The sequence below is a fragment of the Pipistrellus kuhlii genome, unplaced genomic scaffold (genome assembly GCF_014108245.1).
Source record: "Pipistrellus kuhlii isolate mPipKuh1 unplaced genomic scaffold, mPipKuh1.p scaffold_m20_p_12, whole genome shotgun sequence".
Classification (NCBI taxonomy): domain Eukaryota; kingdom Metazoa; phylum Chordata; class Mammalia; order Chiroptera; family Vespertilionidae; genus Pipistrellus; species Pipistrellus kuhlii.
The window spans coordinates 26,120,353-26,139,709 of record NW_023425427.1 but is presented as its reverse complement, the minus strand read 5'-3'; the positions used below and the strand labels follow the sequence as shown (position 1 = coordinate 26,139,709).

At 41.9% G+C, this 19,357-nt stretch overlaps 1 protein-coding gene across 2 annotated transcripts in view; it reads left to right on the top strand.

Moving 5' to 3' along the window:
• Positions 1-19,357, top strand: part of PCSK5 (proprotein convertase subtilisin/kexin type 5) — a 394,890-nt gene that overhangs the window by 295,222 nt on the left and 80,311 nt on the right. For both annotated transcript variants that reach the window (XM_036433764.2, XM_036433763.2), the window contains exons 21-22: positions 10,665-10,767; positions 17,581-17,717. In XM_036433764.2, the coding sequence (XP_036289657.1) occupies positions 10,665-10,767; positions 17,581-17,717 (240 nt within the window). The remainder of the gene's footprint in view (positions 1-10,664; positions 10,768-17,580; positions 17,718-19,357) is intronic.

The following is a 19,357-nucleotide window of genomic DNA, read 5'->3' as shown; positions in this document are numbered from 1 at the left end:
AATACTGGCTTGCTTACCTTCTAGCCAAGGTTGTGCTTCTCCCAGAAGAATGGAATTGTTCTTGAGGCTCTGTAGACTTTCTAGAGCCTTGCCTGGAGTGAATGCAGAGGTGTCCTGCAGGGCTCAATATGACTTCTCTGTAGGACTAGGCTGGGAAGTTCTCAGCTCCATTAGGGGGCAACATGCAGAAACTGCAAGTTCGCTGGGGAACCATTGGCACAGAAGGGCATCTAAAGGAGAAAGCAAGGCATTAAGGTACAAGGTAAGACAAGAGCACGCAGAGTCATACCATTTTGGAATGTTTTGATAGAGCCAGAATCCTCTCATGAGACATTCCTTAGGTTTATACCAAGGTCAGACAAATTAATTCATAACAGCTGATTAAAGATCAGTTTAAGTCACAATTTTATATTATTCCTAAGAGATGTCTCCATAAAGCCACAAGAGGAATAATATTGGGCAATAAAGGAATAACTGACCTGCCTTCCTGCCACATATTGCTTTGAGGTGCCCGTAACTTTTTAGCAAGTTAATAATTCACCATGCTGGGTGAAAGAGCAGAGGGTTGCCACTGTCCTGACTAGAACTGAAATTTTTTCCAGATATTTTATTTGTATTTACCATCATTTGTAAGTCAACCTCATTGTAAGAAAGGGCATTACCTGATGATACGCAGGAAAATAACAGGTAACCTACATCTTTGGGAGCAAAATAAATTTGCAAAGCCATGCAAACAATCAGAGGTCAATTGAGGTTTGCATAGCCTATAAGTCTTTTCACTCTCTTGTTGCTGCTTATCCGAGGGCCTGCTTATATGCACTAAAGTAGCAACAGCTAAGCCCTATTAAGCACCCACTTGTGCTAGCATCTTACAAAGCACATTCCACATGTTAATTTAATCCTTCTGACAATTTTATGACATAGCTTTGATAATTTCCATTTTACAGATGAGGTGACTGAGGCTGTGAGAGGCTTTATAATTGTGAAAGTTCTCACTGCCCCAAGATGCACACCTAGGATATCTCATTCCAGATACCTCTACTTCACCTATATCTTGCCTCTATCATTCTCGATGGGAAGAGGACAGCTCATGGTCAAATGATAGAGTCTTTGGGGGCAGTGGGGGGTGGTGTGAGTGGTGTTCTCTCTAGGATGGTGCCAGGTGAGGTTCTAGTCCCACATCCCATCTTCTGGATAGAATCTAAAGCTCTGATAGGATGCAAACTGTATGGAAGGAGGCTGGGAGGCAGGGAAACTGGCTCTTTCTCTCTGACATACAGGGACTCCAAGGCCTCTTGCCTCACAAGACTACCACCCTCCCCAATGCAGAACAAACACACGTTTATTTCCGTCTTTGTATGTGCTGCACCTTCACTGAGAGAGAGGAAACTATGCAATGTGCCCCATACCCACCAGGTAAGGAGGCAAAGTCCCTCCCGGTCACTCACCTGAAGGAGAAGCAGTTAGTCCCAGTGCGGTGTCCCACTCTACAGTGAGGCCAAAACCCCACCTTCTAAACCTTCCCAGTGAAACTCTGCGGGGAAGAAGCCTTCTGCGTCCCTTCTTACACGGACTGCCGGCACACTTTCCCCTCAGCAGCCTGAGAAGGGCACCGCCGTGGCTCTGAAATACTCCTTAGCAGCGTGCGGAAAAGCTGCCTTTGCCCCGTGCTGGGAGGCTGGCTCCAGGGGCTGCCAATTTTATAAAGACTGACTAGCATGGGCTGCATTTTGCAGCTGAATTGTGTTCTCAAGCCTCCACGGTCATTAATTTCAGGTGCCTCGTTGCCACCAACATATGCAGCCGATATATTCTTCAAGCCCTCTCGAGGGTAGAAAAAGCACAATTTGGAATCTAGTCAGACCAAGGTTCAAAGGATGTTCAGGGAGTTAACATTTTGATGTTTAAATGCCTTTATTTGGCCAAATGGAGCCGAAGCCCCTATCCCACTTGATAATTGGAGGATTAGTGAGATGACATATTCAAAGCACCTGATAATTACAACTACCATTCTGCCATCCGCTGCACTTAGGTCTGTTTCCTCATTTGATCCCAGCCGCATTCTCTGAGAATGAGGGTATTATCCACAATACACAGAAGAGGCACACCGGGGAAATATGTGATTTGATTAATGCCAAACAGCTGGAGAAGGAAGCCAAAATCAAACCCAGGTGGGGATGACTCCAAACTGTGTGCATTTACACAGCATGGGGATTCCTACTTCGCCGGCATTCGGCAGGCAAGCTTCGGTCCCTTCCCCACTTCCACACTTCGGCTTTTTAGAAAGCAGTTTGGTCATTTCCAATACAACCTATGGCATCCTGACGAATCAAACGCTTCCCCAGTCTTGAGGGACTCTGGGTGCCCTGCTCCAGGCAGACCTGTCTTAGAAGGCAGTCTCCACTGTAGTTAATGATGACCCAATAGAAGGCTAAATTGTCATTTACCAGCTACAGTGCAGATGGAGCCATAGGCCTTGAAATGCAACTTCTTTCTCTTCCCAGGAGCATCTGTTTTCTCCTAATTAGTGGTTAGGCCGCGATGTTTCAGCACCAGCAGGCAAGGCTCCAGGAAAGACAAAGGGAGTGTGGGAGAAGAAAGGTAAAGTCAGCACTTTCAGTGTGTGGGTCCAGAGGAAGAGGAGGAGGTAGTTGAAGGATGTTCTCTCCCATGGGACACTGGAGAGGCGGGGAGGTGGGAAGTTGGGAGGAGGGACAGTAATGCATCGGCACTTTGAAGCATTTAAGAGCAAATTATAAAAGCAATTAGAGAGGTTCTTTAGGTCAGCAGAGAGATGAAAGTGGATAATATAATAAGTTTCATCCTCATGGCCTGTGTTTCAGGACTTACACCATCACAGAGAACATTTTGATCATTTAAGCTCCTTGGGAAGAACTTTGGCTGGAACACATCCACATTCAAGGACCCTTGCTTAGTTCAAAAGTGCCAGGATCGCGGCTCAATTTGCCATAATCCCAATAGTTTCACCTGCATCGGCATGGCCTCCATAGCGAAAGGAAATGATACAGCCGTTAGTGCTGGATAGAGCTGTGTTCACTCATGGATTTACACAGAAATTCAAGCCAACAACCTATCCTTTCAAGTTGTTCACTTTCCCAGTAAGTGTCTCCCAAGTGTAACCTGCCTCAGGTTATCAGTGATGTTTTCCAAACTACAAACAAGCTATTCATCAAATTATGCTCACTCCCTCCTGTTGCCAGGTACTGAGCCCCACATATGCCATTACTGCGGATGCACTAGTACAATTTCTCCCCTGAGAGTGGTCCCTCTGCAGCCACAAACAGTGGGAACATGGGGGATGCAATCCTGCTCCCGAGAAGTAGAGGGATTGAGTGCACTAGAGAACTTGTAGAAATGCGAGGCTCACCTACAGGAATAGCAAACACAGCCCACTAAATAGAGAAGGCAAGAGCTTTTACACACCTCAGAAAGGCATTAAATGCCTTTCTACCTACCAAACCCTGCTTACAGGGTGTTCATCATTTCCTCATTCACAGATCCAATAGTTGTCTTTGTAAATTAATTTTGTTAAATTGCAGATAATCACACTCGGGCCTTGTGTCCCCTCTGGTGTCTGATCTTGGAGCCCACTGTTCAGCACCATTTTAATTTCAGCATCCTTAAGCTAAGACTTAGAATGACTCATCACTAACACAGAGGCAATGCAAAATTCTCTTGAGGACTACATATATGGGAACCAATCCATCTCTACTAGATTTTCATGTAAATTGGGGAACCAGAAAGATGTGACTATAATTCTGATAATAAGTTATTTGTGAAGATCCAATTTATTTTGTTTTCAGATAGCACTTAAGCAGAAAATCCCTGTGTAGAGCTCCAATTAATTATTTTTTAAAAATTTGGGGTTCCTCTTAGTAGCTTCTAACCTAATAGAACAAGCAGCTGGTAAAATCTCATTCTGATAAATTTAATTGCCTTTTAATCAATGGCAAATTTGCCAGGCAAGCCATTTTTATCAGACAAAACACATATTTGGAGGGCATATTCAATCATTGAGTAAATCTGCTTTGTGCAATAAGCCTGCTCCAAGTTCAACTGTTTTCACAGTGAATTCCCTTTGATACCCTTACCTCACCAAGTGGTTTAGACAAGACATGCTCAGTCTGTCTTTTTATAACTAGCTAAGCTGCTTAGAGCACCGAGTAAGAAGTGAATCCATACTAGGTCACAACCCAACTCTGTCACTTGCATAGTTGAATGAATGCATCTAAGATTCATGTCTCTAAGCCTCAGTTTCTCATTTGGAAAAGGGGCTGCTGTTTAAGTTAAACATCACATAAAACAGCATTTGTAACATGGTAGGTGTCAGTGAATGAGAGCCTGTGTGATTGCTACATCACCATTGTATTCAGATGTATTTTTTTAATTTGCTTTTGATTTTTATAGAGAAAGGGAGAGCAAGAAATAGAATTATCAATGATGAGAGAGAACCACTGATTGACTGCCTCCTGCATGCCCCCTACTGGGAATCGAGCCCAAAAGCCAAGCATGTGATGGGGAATCAAACGGTGACCTCCTGGTTCATAAGTAGATGCTTAATCTCTGACCTATGCAGGGTACGCCAGGTGTACTGGCCAAGTCTTCATTTCAGATATATTTTTTGAGCAGCCTGATTGAGGTCAAGGCCCAAAATAACAGTAGAAATGCACAAAAGATCAGCTCTTAATTCCTCGATCTTTGAACAAAGTGCAGATTGAAGTAAGCTAAACATTTACAAGCGTGTTGGACCAACAATTATTCAATACATCCTTTTTTGATGGAGTGCCAACCTATGGGGGTGCCAGCGTAGTTTTAGGGCATCTGCCCACAGGTGAACCCCAGCACCTAAGAATGAAAAAGCATTAAAATAATAAAGATGTCCTAGCAATTAGAAAACACCGTGAGGGAGGAAAAGGAGACGTGGTTGCTGAGAGGCTGAGATAGAAAAGTCATTGCCCAGACACCTGTACTCAAGCTGCTTGATGCTCATGCTGCCTTTATAGTTGCTGATGAAAAGAAACAGCACAGTGTTCCATCTGCCAGACCTCTCCATTATCACAAGCTTTATACACTCACCTGTTTGGTTCTGGTCTCACAGGTCTCCTGAGCCGCAGTAAACGAACTGGCTCCACAAGATGTTGGTACTCTTTGGACTCATCCCCAAAGGGCAGACAATCTTGAGTTCTTTTGGTTAAAATTAGGTTTGGCCTGCAAAGGAAGAAACTCTTCATGTAGACTATTTTTAATTGTAGTAAAATATTCATAACATAAAATTTACCATTTAACCCTACAGTTTCATGGCATTAATTACATTCACATTGTAGGGCAACTATTGGCATCATCCATTTCCAGAATGTTCTCATCTTCCCCAGCTGAAACTTTGTACTCATTAAGCAGTATCACCATCATTTCACTCCATTTTCCCCTCCCCTCCAGCCCCTGGAAACCACCATTCTGCTTTCTGTACCTCTGAATTTGACTATTCTAAGTGCCTCAAATGAATGGAATCAGGAAATATTTGTCATTATGTGACTGGTTTATTTCACTTAGTAAATGTCTTCCAGGTCTGTACATATAGTAGCATGTGTCAGGATGTCCTTCCTTTTTAAGGCGGAATACTTGTGCAGACCAGTAATTTTCAACCAGTGTGCCCCAAGAACTTTTAAAATGCCCAATACCTAACTATTTAAGTCAGGAGCAAGTGACCACTTTTCCCTTAGATTGTCAAATTTTTAAAAAATGACAATGCCCAATACAACAATAGCTGTCAGGTGTAAATCAATCAAAATTATACCTTTTTTAGTTGTCAGAACAGCAAAAACATTTTTTTGGTGTGCTGCAGAATTTTAGTAATTAATTTATCTGTGCCATGAGATTTCACTGCTACAGGCTTTTAAGTAAAGATGTTGGCCATCAATGGACACCTCCTTTTTTAGTCTTGCTATAAAGCTTCATGTGTGACCAGCCAGTGTGGCTTGATGGTTGAATGTCAACCTATGAACCAGGTGGTTATGGTTCGATTACATTCAGAGCACATGCCTGGGGTTGTGGGCTCATTTCCCAGTAGGGCACTAGCAGAAGGCAGACAATCAATGTTTTCTCTCTCTCCCTCCCTCCCTCCCTCCCTCCCTCCCTCCCTCCCTCTCTCTCCCTCCCTCCCTCCCTCCCTCCCTCCCTCCCTCCCTCCCTCTCTCTCTTCCTCCCTTCCACCTTCCCTCTTTTGTCCTTCCTCTATCTCTAAAAAAATCCAAATGGCGAATATCTCCTCTGAGTCTCAGTGTGTTTTTCTCTTTCCTTCTAGTTTAGAATTTCCACTCAGCCAGCCTTCCTGTAGTTCTGGATGATGCCCATTTTGTCTTTTAGTTGTAGTTTTGAAGTTGTTGTGTGAAGCAGCAGTTCAGGTGTTTACCTATGCCACCATCTTGGTTTCTCCCAATTATTAATTTTTAAGTTGTGTCTTCAACTTTTGAGATAGCATTGCTCATGAAACATTACTTCAATGTTTTTTGAACTATTATAGGATGACATGAGACAGGAATTAAAAGGGAAATGAAACACTTTTGATCACAGAAGAAAGATAATTTGGACATAATAATAATGGATAAAGATACCAGAAGGGAGAGTTTATCGGATGAGATGGAGAACAAAATATTGTACCCTGACGTCTGTGCTAAAAGTGATTTAAAAAATTTTTTTGTGTATCACTCCTGTCATAAACATGGAGCTTCATTGTGCAATCAAGACAGATGAAAAGAATTTGCTGCTCCAACAACCAAAAAATAAAAAATAAAAATAAAAAAATAAAACCAACTTCACTATGTCCTTGGAATCTGGCTTTTTTGTTTGTTTGTTAGTTTCAAATGTGCAGTAGGACACTTGTGCCTGCAAAAGCTGGGGGCAGTTGTTTATATAACTAATTGTACTTTCACATAAATATGAAAATTAAAACAGGTCCCTTTATTCTCATCTGTTATAAAGCCAGAGTATGCTCTAAAGTTAAGAGGCTTGCAGACTTGAGAGGTGTGGTTAAGCTGTCCTACATTGACTTGCTTACATAAGCTTCAAGATTATGAGGTTGTCTCCATTTTGTTTCCAAATGGTAGGAGGGGAAAACATGTTCTTCACTTATCCAAGAAGAAGAGTGCTTGGGAAGGTTTTAGGTTCAGGATAACTTTTGTAGGTCAGAGGATAATGGGAGATGTGGAGAAAATACTGAAGACAGAGATCCTGGTGGAGAAATATCCTGAGGAAAGATTATGAGCACTAGATTGAGAGTTGCCAACAAATGAACAGTCAAGGAGAAGATAGGAAGGAACTTTGACACTGAGACAAAGGATACTGGGGAAATTCAGTATCTTATCAACAAATTAGATAGTGAGGTCACCTTTTGAGAAATAGTGGGTGGAACCTGAGTCTTGAAAACGTTTGACCTAACTACAGTGAGAAATGCAAGAGGGAGATACAAAAAAGAATGAAAGGATTATCAAGAAGGGTAAGCTTAACATAGTAGGGCATAAGAAGGTTGTTTTTGGAGAGGAGTATTTGAAATATCATAGTTTGGGCAAATCCAAGTGGAATTGATTATATCTCAGATGATTACTAGTATATCTATGTGAATGCCAACAGAGGCAATGATAGTTGAGCAGATCCAGGAAACTTGAGGCCAGGATATCAGTGCCACATACTGGCTTATGGAAGCTAAGGAAGAGACAAACAAAAGACATAGGAGAGTTGAAAATTTCCACTGTAATATCTGAACCCTTGACCTAACCATGACTCATCTGTAACTACAGAGGAGGCTTTGGATGTAAATATGACATAACTCTCAGAACCACCTAAGCAGCACTTGCTTTAGCAGAGCAAGTTATATTTATTTTAAAATCCCATCCTACCATTGGATCTAATACACTGTGGAGATTAAGGTGGATGGGTGGTAAGATTTAGGGCAACCAAACCACCATGTCCGTTTTTATAGGCACCAATGTCAAGGCAAAATAACAGTCTTTGACTCTAGGTCTAGCAGAGTCCAATGTATGCCCTTGCTTTTCTGTTTTAGACTTTAATCTAGAATGTCCAAGGAAGACGAAGTCTCTTAGCCAGCATTTGGATTATAAGTATCTCTTCAAGCATCATTCTTTTTTTAAAAAAATATTTTTTATTGATTTCGGAAAGAGGAAGGGAGAGGGAGAGGGAAGCAATGATAATGGGAGAAAAATCACTGATCAGCTGCCTCCTATATGCCCCCTACTGGGAATTGAGCTCACAACCTGGGTATGTGTCCTGGACTGAAATTGAATCCCGGGACCCTTTAGTCTGCAGGCTGATGCTCTATCCACTGAGCCAAACCAGCTAGGGAACAAATCATTCTTATGAAACATCTTTGAGAACCCAAGAGCAGGGTCTTTTTAATTTGTATATCTCTAAATTTTACCTAATATCTGGTACATAAATGTTCAGAAAAATATACATGGAATGAGTAGGTGAATTAACAAGCTATGATCTATATTTCTCTAGAAAACACTTTCTTCGGGTTTGAAAGCCTCTATGACCCTCCCCCATACCTGTTCCACTCAGCATATATATTTTGAAAGATACATAGCTATCATCTGACACAAATTATTAGCATTGGCAATGTAGGCAATGGTCTTCCTACTCTGCTCTTTATCTTGCTTGTGCCTAGACTGTAATAACACTGTTCAATTTGTTGTGCTTCCTGACAAAAGTAGAAGAGGTTGTACAAGGGCAATAATTCAGAGGTGGAATATGATGCCTATATTGAGTGAGAGTCCCAACTTGAAATCAACACTCCTACTAGACAGAAGTCCAGGCTCTTTTTCTGTTTTGAGACTGCTGATTACCAGCTGGTCTGTTCTGACATCTTTGTGTGAATTAGCAAAAGGCATCCCCTATAGAGAAAGAGGCAGCCAACACACTTTCATGGCTTGGTCCAATCAACGTGGGATGGATTTCCAACTCCATGTGACCATTATTTGGGCAGGTACCTTGTGCAGTGAACAACTTGCCTATTTGCATGTTTTGCCCCCACTGGTGACTCACTCTGAAGCTCACTCATTTTTGTAGGTTAGTGCCAGCAAGTGTACAATTTATGGATAAAAGGTTTACTTTACCCAACTGTACTCGTTCAGTAAAATTATGGGGAGAGGCAGAGAAGTAGACCTTCCTCCATTTTTCACCAGTCATCTATGTTTCCAGGGCTTTTCTTTCCCCCAATACAGTTAAAATAAAGCAGGCAGCAAATCTTGGAGTTCCAGTAACACCACTTGATTAAACAATAGGTATGTGGTACATATACACAAAAGAATACTACTCAGCCATCTGCAACAACATGGATGGACCTTGAGAACATTACTCTAAGTGAAATAAGTCAGTCAGAAAAAGCTAAGAACCAAATGATTTTACTGATATATGGGATATAAAACTGAAACTTATAAACACAAACAGCAGTGTGGTAGTTGCCATAGGGAAGGAGGTAGGGGAACATGGGGGTCCTAATATAAGGTAGCAGGAGAAAATTTGACTTTGAGTGGTGGGCACATGGTGCAATATACAGATCTTATAACATAGAAACATACATGAAACCTGTATGTTTATGATGACCAATGACACCATAATCAATTTAATAAATAAAAATTTTAATAAATAAATAAACCATTGGTGAGTCCTCTTACCTCACTGCTCTGGCTGATCTCAGATTGACAATGTTCAAACATGCCAACAGGGCTACGAAAGCTGGGGTGGGAGGCAAGTGAAGTTGTGACTCTGCTGAAATCTGAATCTAAAGTTTCTGAGCATGATCACTTTCTAAACCGAAGTGGTTCTTTGGATCAGACTGAAAGAATTTCAGTTTCTTTTCAGTCAATTTATTATAAGACAATGGGAACAGAGGATGAGCATAGTGTAAGTAGAGGGTTGAATTCAATGAGCCACATACCTATCTATGGATTATCACCTTCAATGAGGGTTCACCTCTCTCTGCCACCCTTGCTGTGGGAATAATTTCTTAAATGCTTACAAGAAGTTGGTGAGGCTGGACTTGCTTCTGTGGAAAGGCCATGTTGTGTTTTTCCTTGGGAATGATAAGCTTTCCAATTAAATGAAGAATTCTCTGGCTATCTCTTCATTGTTACTCTTTCAGGGTGAGATGCAGCTGACATCTGTCCAATGTCAGCCAAGCTTCAACTCCCTTTCTTGACAAGTAATCACAATCCTCCCCAGAGTGATGAGACAGGACCTAGGTGGGTCCAGTTTGCTCCTTGACTTGAACCAAGGCTATAACTGGGGTCTCTTCAGCCTTAAGCAGGGAAGTCAGCAGGAGCTGTCGGAAGCCCCATTGGCTTCTCTCTACTTATAAAATTTATAACACATTTTGACTAGATTCAAAATTATGTCATTGCCTCATAACTTTTTCGGGTTCCAACTTTCAGGGCCTCTGGGAGAGGAGCAGTTGTTATTATAAGGTCAGGATTTAGCACTGGCAACTGAAGCCATTCAAGGTCTCTTCTCTCTGGGTTGTCTCCATGGCTTCCAGGCAGCCACAGACAGATCTGGCTGCTCTCAGACTGACAGCCCAGGAAACACGGTCATGTAGAAAAGAGGTAAACAATTGCATTTTGTTCCCCCAGGAGAATACATGGATGAACATGGCCACTGCCAGATCTGTGACGCCTCGTGTGCCAGGTGCTGGGGGCCCACCCAGGAAAGCTGCCTTGACTGCCCCGTCACAAGGTGAGTAGCCTCTCAGTATCTCCTATGGTTGACTGAGAGCTCATGGGTTGCAAGATTGAGAGAATTGTGCTTACCACCTTAGTGGCATATATGGGGCCTGCAGGAGAATCAAATTCCTTTCATGGCACAGTAACCTTCCATGGTCTGACCACAGGCCACCTCTGTAGCCTCTACTCTCCATGATGCTCAGTAACTACTACAAAAATCAGTCCCCTGGACACTGGAGGGGTTTTTTCTCATCAATGAAGATGGTGGTAACTAATGCCTGGAACCTCATCCCTTTTTGCACACCCACCCCTCAAATATCATCCCCATTGTTGAGTAAATATCTACTCAGATTTCTAGAATCACTTCAAAGTTAAACTGTTCTATGAAGGCATTTTTAAAATATATTTTTTATTTATTTCAGAGAGAAAGGGAAAGAGAGATAGAAATATCAATTATGAGAATCATTGATCAGCTGCCTCCTGCATGCCCCACACTGGGGATCGAGCCTGCAACTCAAGCATATACCCTGATCAGGAATCGAACTGTGACTTCCTGATCTAAAGGTCAATGCTCAACCACTGAGCCACACTGGCGGCTATGAAGGCATTTTTTACCTCTTCCCAGTAAAATTAACTTCTTCCTCTTTATGTTCCCCTGTAAAAGCAACTGTGACATTTTAAGACATTCATTTGTCAGAACGCACACCTCTTGGAATATTCATCTTTGTATCTCTATTTTCTATCACGGTGTTAGAAATGGTAGGCACTCAATAAATGTCCGATAGCTGAGTAGGTGAGGAAATAGCAAGCATCTGAATGGGATGAGCATCTCTGCTAATACACTGAAAATTTCTACTTTTTAAAAAAATATATATTTTTATTGATTTTGTACAGAGAGGAAGGGAGAGAGATTGAGAGTTAGAAACATCGATGAGAGAGAGTCATCGATCAGCTGCCTCTTGCACACCCCCTACTGGGGATATGCCCGCAACCAAGGTACATGTCCTTCACCGGAATCAAACCCGGGACCCTTCAGTCCCCAAGCCAACGCTCTATCCATTGAGCCAAACCGATCCCCACTGAAAATTTCTACTAATAAAGGTGGTTGGGATCTTGTTGTATTTTTAGTCAATGCTCCTCTGATTCTAGCATTTAGCAATAGTTGACTGGGTGTTTGAATGGCCTCATCACTGCTCTGCTTAATGCATAGGAAGCAGAGTTTCTCCCAATTCTAGGATGATGTGTGCAGGTAAATCTATAAGATGGATGTTCCCTCTGCCTTACACAACAGTGATTTCATCTAATTCTTCCTCAGGACTGCAATATCCTGAGCAGGAATTGTGGTATATTTGTCTCTTTATTTCCCCACAGTGATCAACATATAGTAATATAAATGTGGGTTTTATTGAACACTATAAAGTGTGTAATCAATGGTATGGGTTTGGCTTTCCAAATAGCTCCCTCAAAAAGAGAAGGAAGAGAGGGAAAGAAAGAGGGACAGAGAAAGGGAGGGAAGGAGGGAAGGCTGGATTGAGGGAGGGAGCCGCAAAAGAAACCTTAAGAATTCTCAATGCTAACTGTGGTAACCTTTTCCAGTATTGAGATATCTATGCCTCTAAATATTGAATTTACTTTAAAGCAGACAGCTTTCTGAAAATGGGTCCTTTTTCTCCTCTAATTCCTCACTATATCAATAATAAAATTCCATTGCATGTTTGGACATTTTTGAACTAAGATAACTTTTTAGCATTTGTTTAATAAAGCAGCTATATCACCCAGAAGTCATCATTCCCTTGAGCTTATCAGAAGTGAGGAAAAAATTTCTACTATCATAAATGGCCATTTAACAAAATCTAAGCCTATTGGTACAAGATCAGAAACACACCTCCTGGACCATTTAGGTGGCTCAACTTCTTTAAGCAACCCAAGCTTTAGCTTTTGAAGAAAAAAAATATGTATATGGACCTTGAACCAAGATGTCTTCCTAAGAAAATCTTGTTCCACTGGAACAATTCTCTTCTCATCTCCCTGAGCACTCCGTTTCTTTCCCCATCTCTCTCCCTTAATGTCAGCAACTTGCAAATATGTCCAAGAAAGGGCACTGTATCATGGCAATGAACCACCCAACTTCTTTTCTTATCTGCATTTTCCTGGAAGTGGGTTTGAGAAGATGAGAAGAAACTACATTGAAAGATGATGTGGACTTACTTGCTCTTGAAAAAGCAGCACAGTATTTTCCAAAGTATTTCTTTAAGTAAAATCAAGTCCATTCAAGAGAGCCTTGAACACTTGGTTCATGCCCAGCTCTGAGTTAGGTGCAAGGCTCATGAATTCTTATAGGTGACTCAAAGTTAAGGGATGGTGAAGCACACAGACAAGCAATGGTAGGGCAGCTTTAACACCGTATGCCTGAAGCCAAAGCTGCAACCCCAGGAGAGGGGATGCCTTATAGAAACTGGAGCTAGAGGGGACGCAGTCACTCCAGAACCATGGGAGGTAGAAGCAGAGTTGTGGCTCTTGCTGGAATAAATATCCCAATCTCTCCTCTAACCCTCTGGTGTTTCCCTTTGCCTGAAATTAACTGGATGCCAAGGAGAAACATCCTTTTCAGATGAGAGAAGTGAGCCTGGGGATGTAAATCCAGTGTGCACAACTCCAGCACAGCACGACAGAGAATGCTGACCAATGGATCTGGGGCGAAGGCATGGGTAGACTAACAGAACAACCAAAATAGGTGGTCTCTTCGAGTTTCTTCCTATTCTTAAGCATTTGGATCTCCAGTCCTGATAGAATAAAGTTCATCCTTAAAGGATTTTAACTTAGAGGTTTGCTTCAAAACAATAAGAGGGGCGGGGGGGGGGGGGGGTCGTAAATTAGTGGGGCTTGAGATGAAATAAGATTGGCTACGTGTTGATAATTGTTAAAACTGAGTGAAGAATACAATGGGGGAAGGGTGTATTGTGATGTTTATTTTACATACGTTTAAATTTTTTCACAATAAAATTTTAAGGAATAATTAAACTCTAAACTTGTTTTACAGGAAATCAACATCTTAAAAGCCCTCTCTTCGTCTTCTAGCTTTTCCTTTGCATTTCCATCAACCCTTAGGTTTAGATCCTTAAACACTATTGAAAACTTGGAGTACTTTTGCCTCTTTTATTTAACACAGATAGCTCTGTAATGCCCTGATTCTCATGGTCCAAACTAATCTCCCAAACCAGCCCCAAAATTAGAATTAAGGAACTAATTAGAAGCATTTAAAAGTTACCTCTAGCCCAGCAGGGGGTGGCTCAGTGGTTGAGCGTCGACCCAGTAACCAAGAGGTCACCAGTTTGATTCCTCCTGATCAGGGCTGGATCCCCAATGTGGGGTGTGTAGGAGGTAGCCAATCAATGATTCTCTCTCATCATTGATGTTTCTGTCTCTCTCTCCCTCTCCCTCCTTTCGAAATCAATAATATATATATATATATATATATATATATATATATATATATATATATATATATTTTTTTTTTTTTTAAGTTACCTCTGTTCTTACCAACCTCAAATGTTTTGTTTGATGTTTCTTTCTTTCTTTTTTTTTTAAGATGTTAGGTAATCTTTTTTTTTTTCTTTAATATATTTTATTGATTTTACACAGAGAGGAATTGAGAGGGATAGAGAGTTAGAAATGTCGATGAGAGAGAAACATCAACCAGCTGCCTATTGCACACCCCCCACTGGGGATGTGCCTGCAACCAAGGTACAGGCCCTTGACCGGAATCAAACCCGGGACCTTTCAGTCTGCAAGCCAACACTCTATCCACTGAGCCAAACCGGTTTTGGCTTGTTTGATGTTTCAATGAATTTAATAAAAGAAGACTTTTTGCCAGATTTCCTTCTGTTAAAACATTAAAACACCCAGAAGTTACATGAAGTGCCTTTCTGATGGCTTTAGTTGGGCCAAACCAACAATGGGCACAGAGGATCAGCTAACCCTGACTTGCCATCTCTTCTGTTTCAGTTCACATGCCTCTCTCTCTCTCTCTCTCTTTCTCTCTCTCTCTCTCTCTCTCTCTCTCTCTCTCTCTCTCTCTCTCTCTCTCACACACACACACACACACACACACACACACACACACACACACACCATGGGGCTTCTGGAAAATTTGGTGCCAATGTTGAGAGCATGCTTCTTCCCAGCTTTAGCATTTGGTTTTGCTGCTTTCTTCCCTTCCATGAGCCCTGATGGACCTAGGATGGTTCACTGCTCATAAAAGGCCAAGAGCGCACATGACTTGGGGAGAGAAGTGCTTCCCCTATAGCAATGAGCTTGCCTGAGTGTCTCAGAATTCCACAAATGGAATGACCAGGGACCCCAAAAATGGCTTGAGCTGGTTTTCAGCAGCCCCATGGAGCCCAGGGCAAGGTATCTGTTCTCCGCCTGGGAAGATCTGTTGGTGTCGGTGGAAATAGCCACTTGAAGTGGTACTCTGCTTTAAGGTCCATGGCAAGTTTTCTGGAGGGGGTGGAGGGCCCAGGGGGTGATGTAATTCTGTGCTGGCACTTAGGCATGACTGTTTTCTCTATAGTCCCATCTTCAAAAGGATGCATGGTCTTATGAAAACTGGGTAGGTCACCTGTGCTTTCTTGAAGGGACAGGGGAGGGAGGTAATTTAAAGCACCATTATGTGCTTAGTACTTTCTTAAAATCAAGGACTCAAGTGAGAAAGGCAGCCTGTTACCCACATTAAAAAAAAAATATTACACCATCTGTTTTACCCCCACCCCAATTTCCAGGTGATGTTAAATGGTTCCCATCATTGACAGTATTAGTTGCCCTTCTCAAGGGAAATAACTTCTCCCTAAACCAATCTTTCGTGCCTTTCTATAAAGGACAAAATGGTGATGAATTTTCCATTCCCTCTTCTTTTAGCAAGAAAATTAACCCTCCCAAATAAACATGCCCCATTCTCCTTTTCACAGAGCGTCTGGTGGTTTCCTTGTTTAAAAACCTCAGAAGGCTCTTGCTCAGTTTTTCTTAAAGGGAGGTTTTTTTTTGTTTTATTTTGTTTTTTAACTAGCCACATCCAAATTATCCCTTGAAAAATATTCTAGCTCAGAAAGCAGAGGCAGGGTGGGGCTGGGATATTCCAAGTTGGCTTTAGTGCCATCAGCTAAAAGCCTGGGCTGGGAACACAGTCCTCTCATTATACGCCATGGTGCAGAGGATTGGACATGAACAACCAGATATGTGTGCGGATCTGTTTAGCGCTGGATTCCACGCACTACTGTGGGGGCCAAAAGGACTGTTCACACCAGTGGTGCTGGGTAGGGTGACCAAAACCTGGGGTGTGGGGTCGGGGGGCGGGGAGTTGTGAGTCAGCCTTCTGTTGTATGCTGTTGGCTTTAATCCTATCCTGTTTCCAAACAGATGCAAAGGACACAGACTTTCAGGGAGTTGGAACAAAATGGAAGGCTGCAAGTAACACATTACTCAGCATGTCTTGCCTCACCCCAATTTCCTCCCAGCCTGGAATTCAAATGCCTATCCCAGTTTAGGGCTGGCTCTACCAATGGAAACAGGGCCAGGGCCACCCCAGGAACAAGTGGCATGAGGCCTACACCTGGCCTTCCATGTGCATCCAGTCTGAGTGGAGAGAGGTGGTGGAGAGAAAGGAAACTCTGCCTTTTCTTGTATGCCCTTAATTCTCCCAGGCTTGGATGCCAGCATTTATGCCCTTGGGAGCATGCATGTACTACATGCTCAGTTAATCATCCAACTGTTACAGTGGCTGCTACTCTAAAGACATCTATAAGATACCTGTATTAGGTGTCATTTAGCAAACTCCATAGTAATACATTCAGACTATCGGTGAGCAGAAGGTGGAGCAGCAACTCTCAAATGTTCTCTGGACCAGAGCATGAATGTTACCCATGGTTACTGGTCAAAAATACAATTTCTCAGCTCTCTCCCTGGTGGACCGACTGAATTAGAAGCTCTGGGGGTTGAGCTGCCGCACCCCCTCCCTCGCTCACCTCGTCTATTCACATTACCTATCTGAGTTTTGTACTTAGGACACATTTTGAATACAGTTTACTTAACCATATACTATTTGGAGATTACTTTGCAAGGGTAAAACAGAGAAGCAAAACTATGAAAATATTAGCCATGACATATGTGCATAAAGCCAAAGGTTTTAGAAGCTCAGCTGCTAACTTTTCTGCAATGCCCTTATAGGGGATTGAAAACATGGTCAGAAAATAGAAATGCGGTACCCTATAATTCAGGAAACTTTGCACAAATGACACACATACTTGCCATAATGCATAGGCCAAGTTTATAAGTAGCATCTAAACCCAGAACAGTGCTTCGTTCTACCCTCCGGGAGCCCTTAGAGCTGACATCTGCCTTGCAAAGTGAGGGCATGATCATATCTAAAGGAAGGATATTTTCTCCAAGGTCTCTGAATTCAAAGTTCCACTTAGAGTCTTGAAAATTCAAAGACCATCCTCTAACTGTGTGCTGGGATTGTCTGGGGCCTACAATATGGGTTTAATCTCTACCGGCACTGGATAGCTTATTTGCAATCCAGATCAGGACTGCATCCCCAGCCAGTTTCCAGCACGGCTGCTGTTGAGTCCAACCCTCAAGCCAAGCAAGGATGGGTACATGATTAATAATATTCCACACGGTCTAAGATGATCAGTTCCAGGCATCCCCCTTGTTTCTGGAACAATGAAACCAAGTTTGTGCAGTGAAACATGAACACCACATGTTCTAAAATTGAAGGCTACTCCAAAATGCCACCCTTACAGATTTTAAAAATCTGCTTTTCCTTTAGGATTTTGGATGATGGCCGCTGCGTTTTAGACTGTTCCTCCGGAAAATTTGCATTGAAGAACCAATGCCATCCATGCCACTACACTTGCCAAGAATGCCAGGGAAACGAGCCTTCCAACTGCACCTCCTGTGGAGTAGGTGAGGAAGTCTAGTCTGTTTGGTCACTTGTTCTTTGTTGCTTGAAATCTGTTCTCTCAGGGACATTGTCCGGTCTGACTCAGAAGCTTCATCTCAGGGGTGAAGGGGTTGAGGTTAGGCAGCTGTTGATTATCGAGTGTATACAACCCTGAAGTTGCTGCTTGCTGTCAGGACACAAGTTTACATCATTGTAGACTCGCTGCCTCTGAGATGAGAGAGAAGCTATGAGATGTCTTTCCAGAGAAAAAGAAAGAAAGGGCATAAAGATATGGTGTCAGACATGAGAGAGACAGTTAAGCTAAGGTTTATAGAGGTAAAAGTGAAAAGCTAGGAAATTAAGGCGGACACATTCAGTCTTTCAGAGAAATATGGTAATAGAGGTTGCATCAAGTTCTCTTCAGCGAAGAGCTATGCCACTTAGAAGTTGTCAGCGCCCTGTGAACAAAGTAACCACTGCAAAACACAAATATGACCCGCCCTGTCCCAGTTTTAATGATTCAAAGTTTATGCTGTCACTGAATTATATTCCACGATGTTAAAGGTCCTCTGACGTTTGACTCCTACTTTGACTTCATGAGGGACAGATTCATATTTTATTTTACCTTAATTTTAAAATTGGGAAATTTCTAAGAAAAACCTGAGTTTTTTGTTGCTCTTAAAAACTTGGAAGTTCTAGCAACAACACTGGTCCACATTCCCCAAATGTCTGACCTGAGAGCATTTTTCCACAACTCCCACCACTCCCAGTTTCTCACTGATTCTGAGGTTGTCAGTTATCACCATCAGCATACCTACATGGCATTTCTGAAGAAAGAGAATTGTTTATTTATATTCTTACTTATAATAAAATTGAGAAAAATTAAGAACTGATAGTGTCATGCTTTTGTGGGAAAATAAGAAATAACACATTTATTTGCATAAATTTAAATTACTTGTGTGTTTTTATGTAAACAAAGTATATCTATGTCAAGTTTTATCTCCAGCCTGCTCATTCTGTTTCCTTCCTCATTTATTAAGATGATGATCATGGTTGCCCCTCTTAGGATTATTCTGGAAATGAAATTAAGACTTAGACAAAATAATAAAGCACTTGAAACAGGGCTGGGTATATAAGAGGCACTCAGTAAATATTAAGTTATTGTTATTACTACTACTGTTATTGTTTTTACTTCCTTATTCCTATGGGCATTTGATTTCTCTAGCTGTTCAAAGACTTCACTTGAGATGTTCCCCACTCACTGTCTGAATAACCTCTTTCTATTCATCCTTTAGGTCTCAGTCGCAAAGTCATTTCCTTCAATATGGGTTGTCCTATTCATCCTTTAGGTCTCAGTCGCAAAGTCATTTCCTTCAATATGGGTTGTCCTACCCTCCTTTTCTAGGTTAAGTCCCCCTCATAAGAGGATCCTTGGAATCCTGCACTACTCACTTTATAAGCCACCTCTCACTTGATACCTATCTTGTTCATAAGATTATGCTTTGTAAGCGTAGTGAGTGGTTTTACCTATTTTCTGTTGTATTTTGAGCACTAGCACAGTGTCTGGCATATGGAAGGCACACAAGATAACTGAATGAATGAATGAATGAATGAATGAATGATTCTGTAGAAAGAACTTCAGTAGTAGCAGTCAGAAATCCTG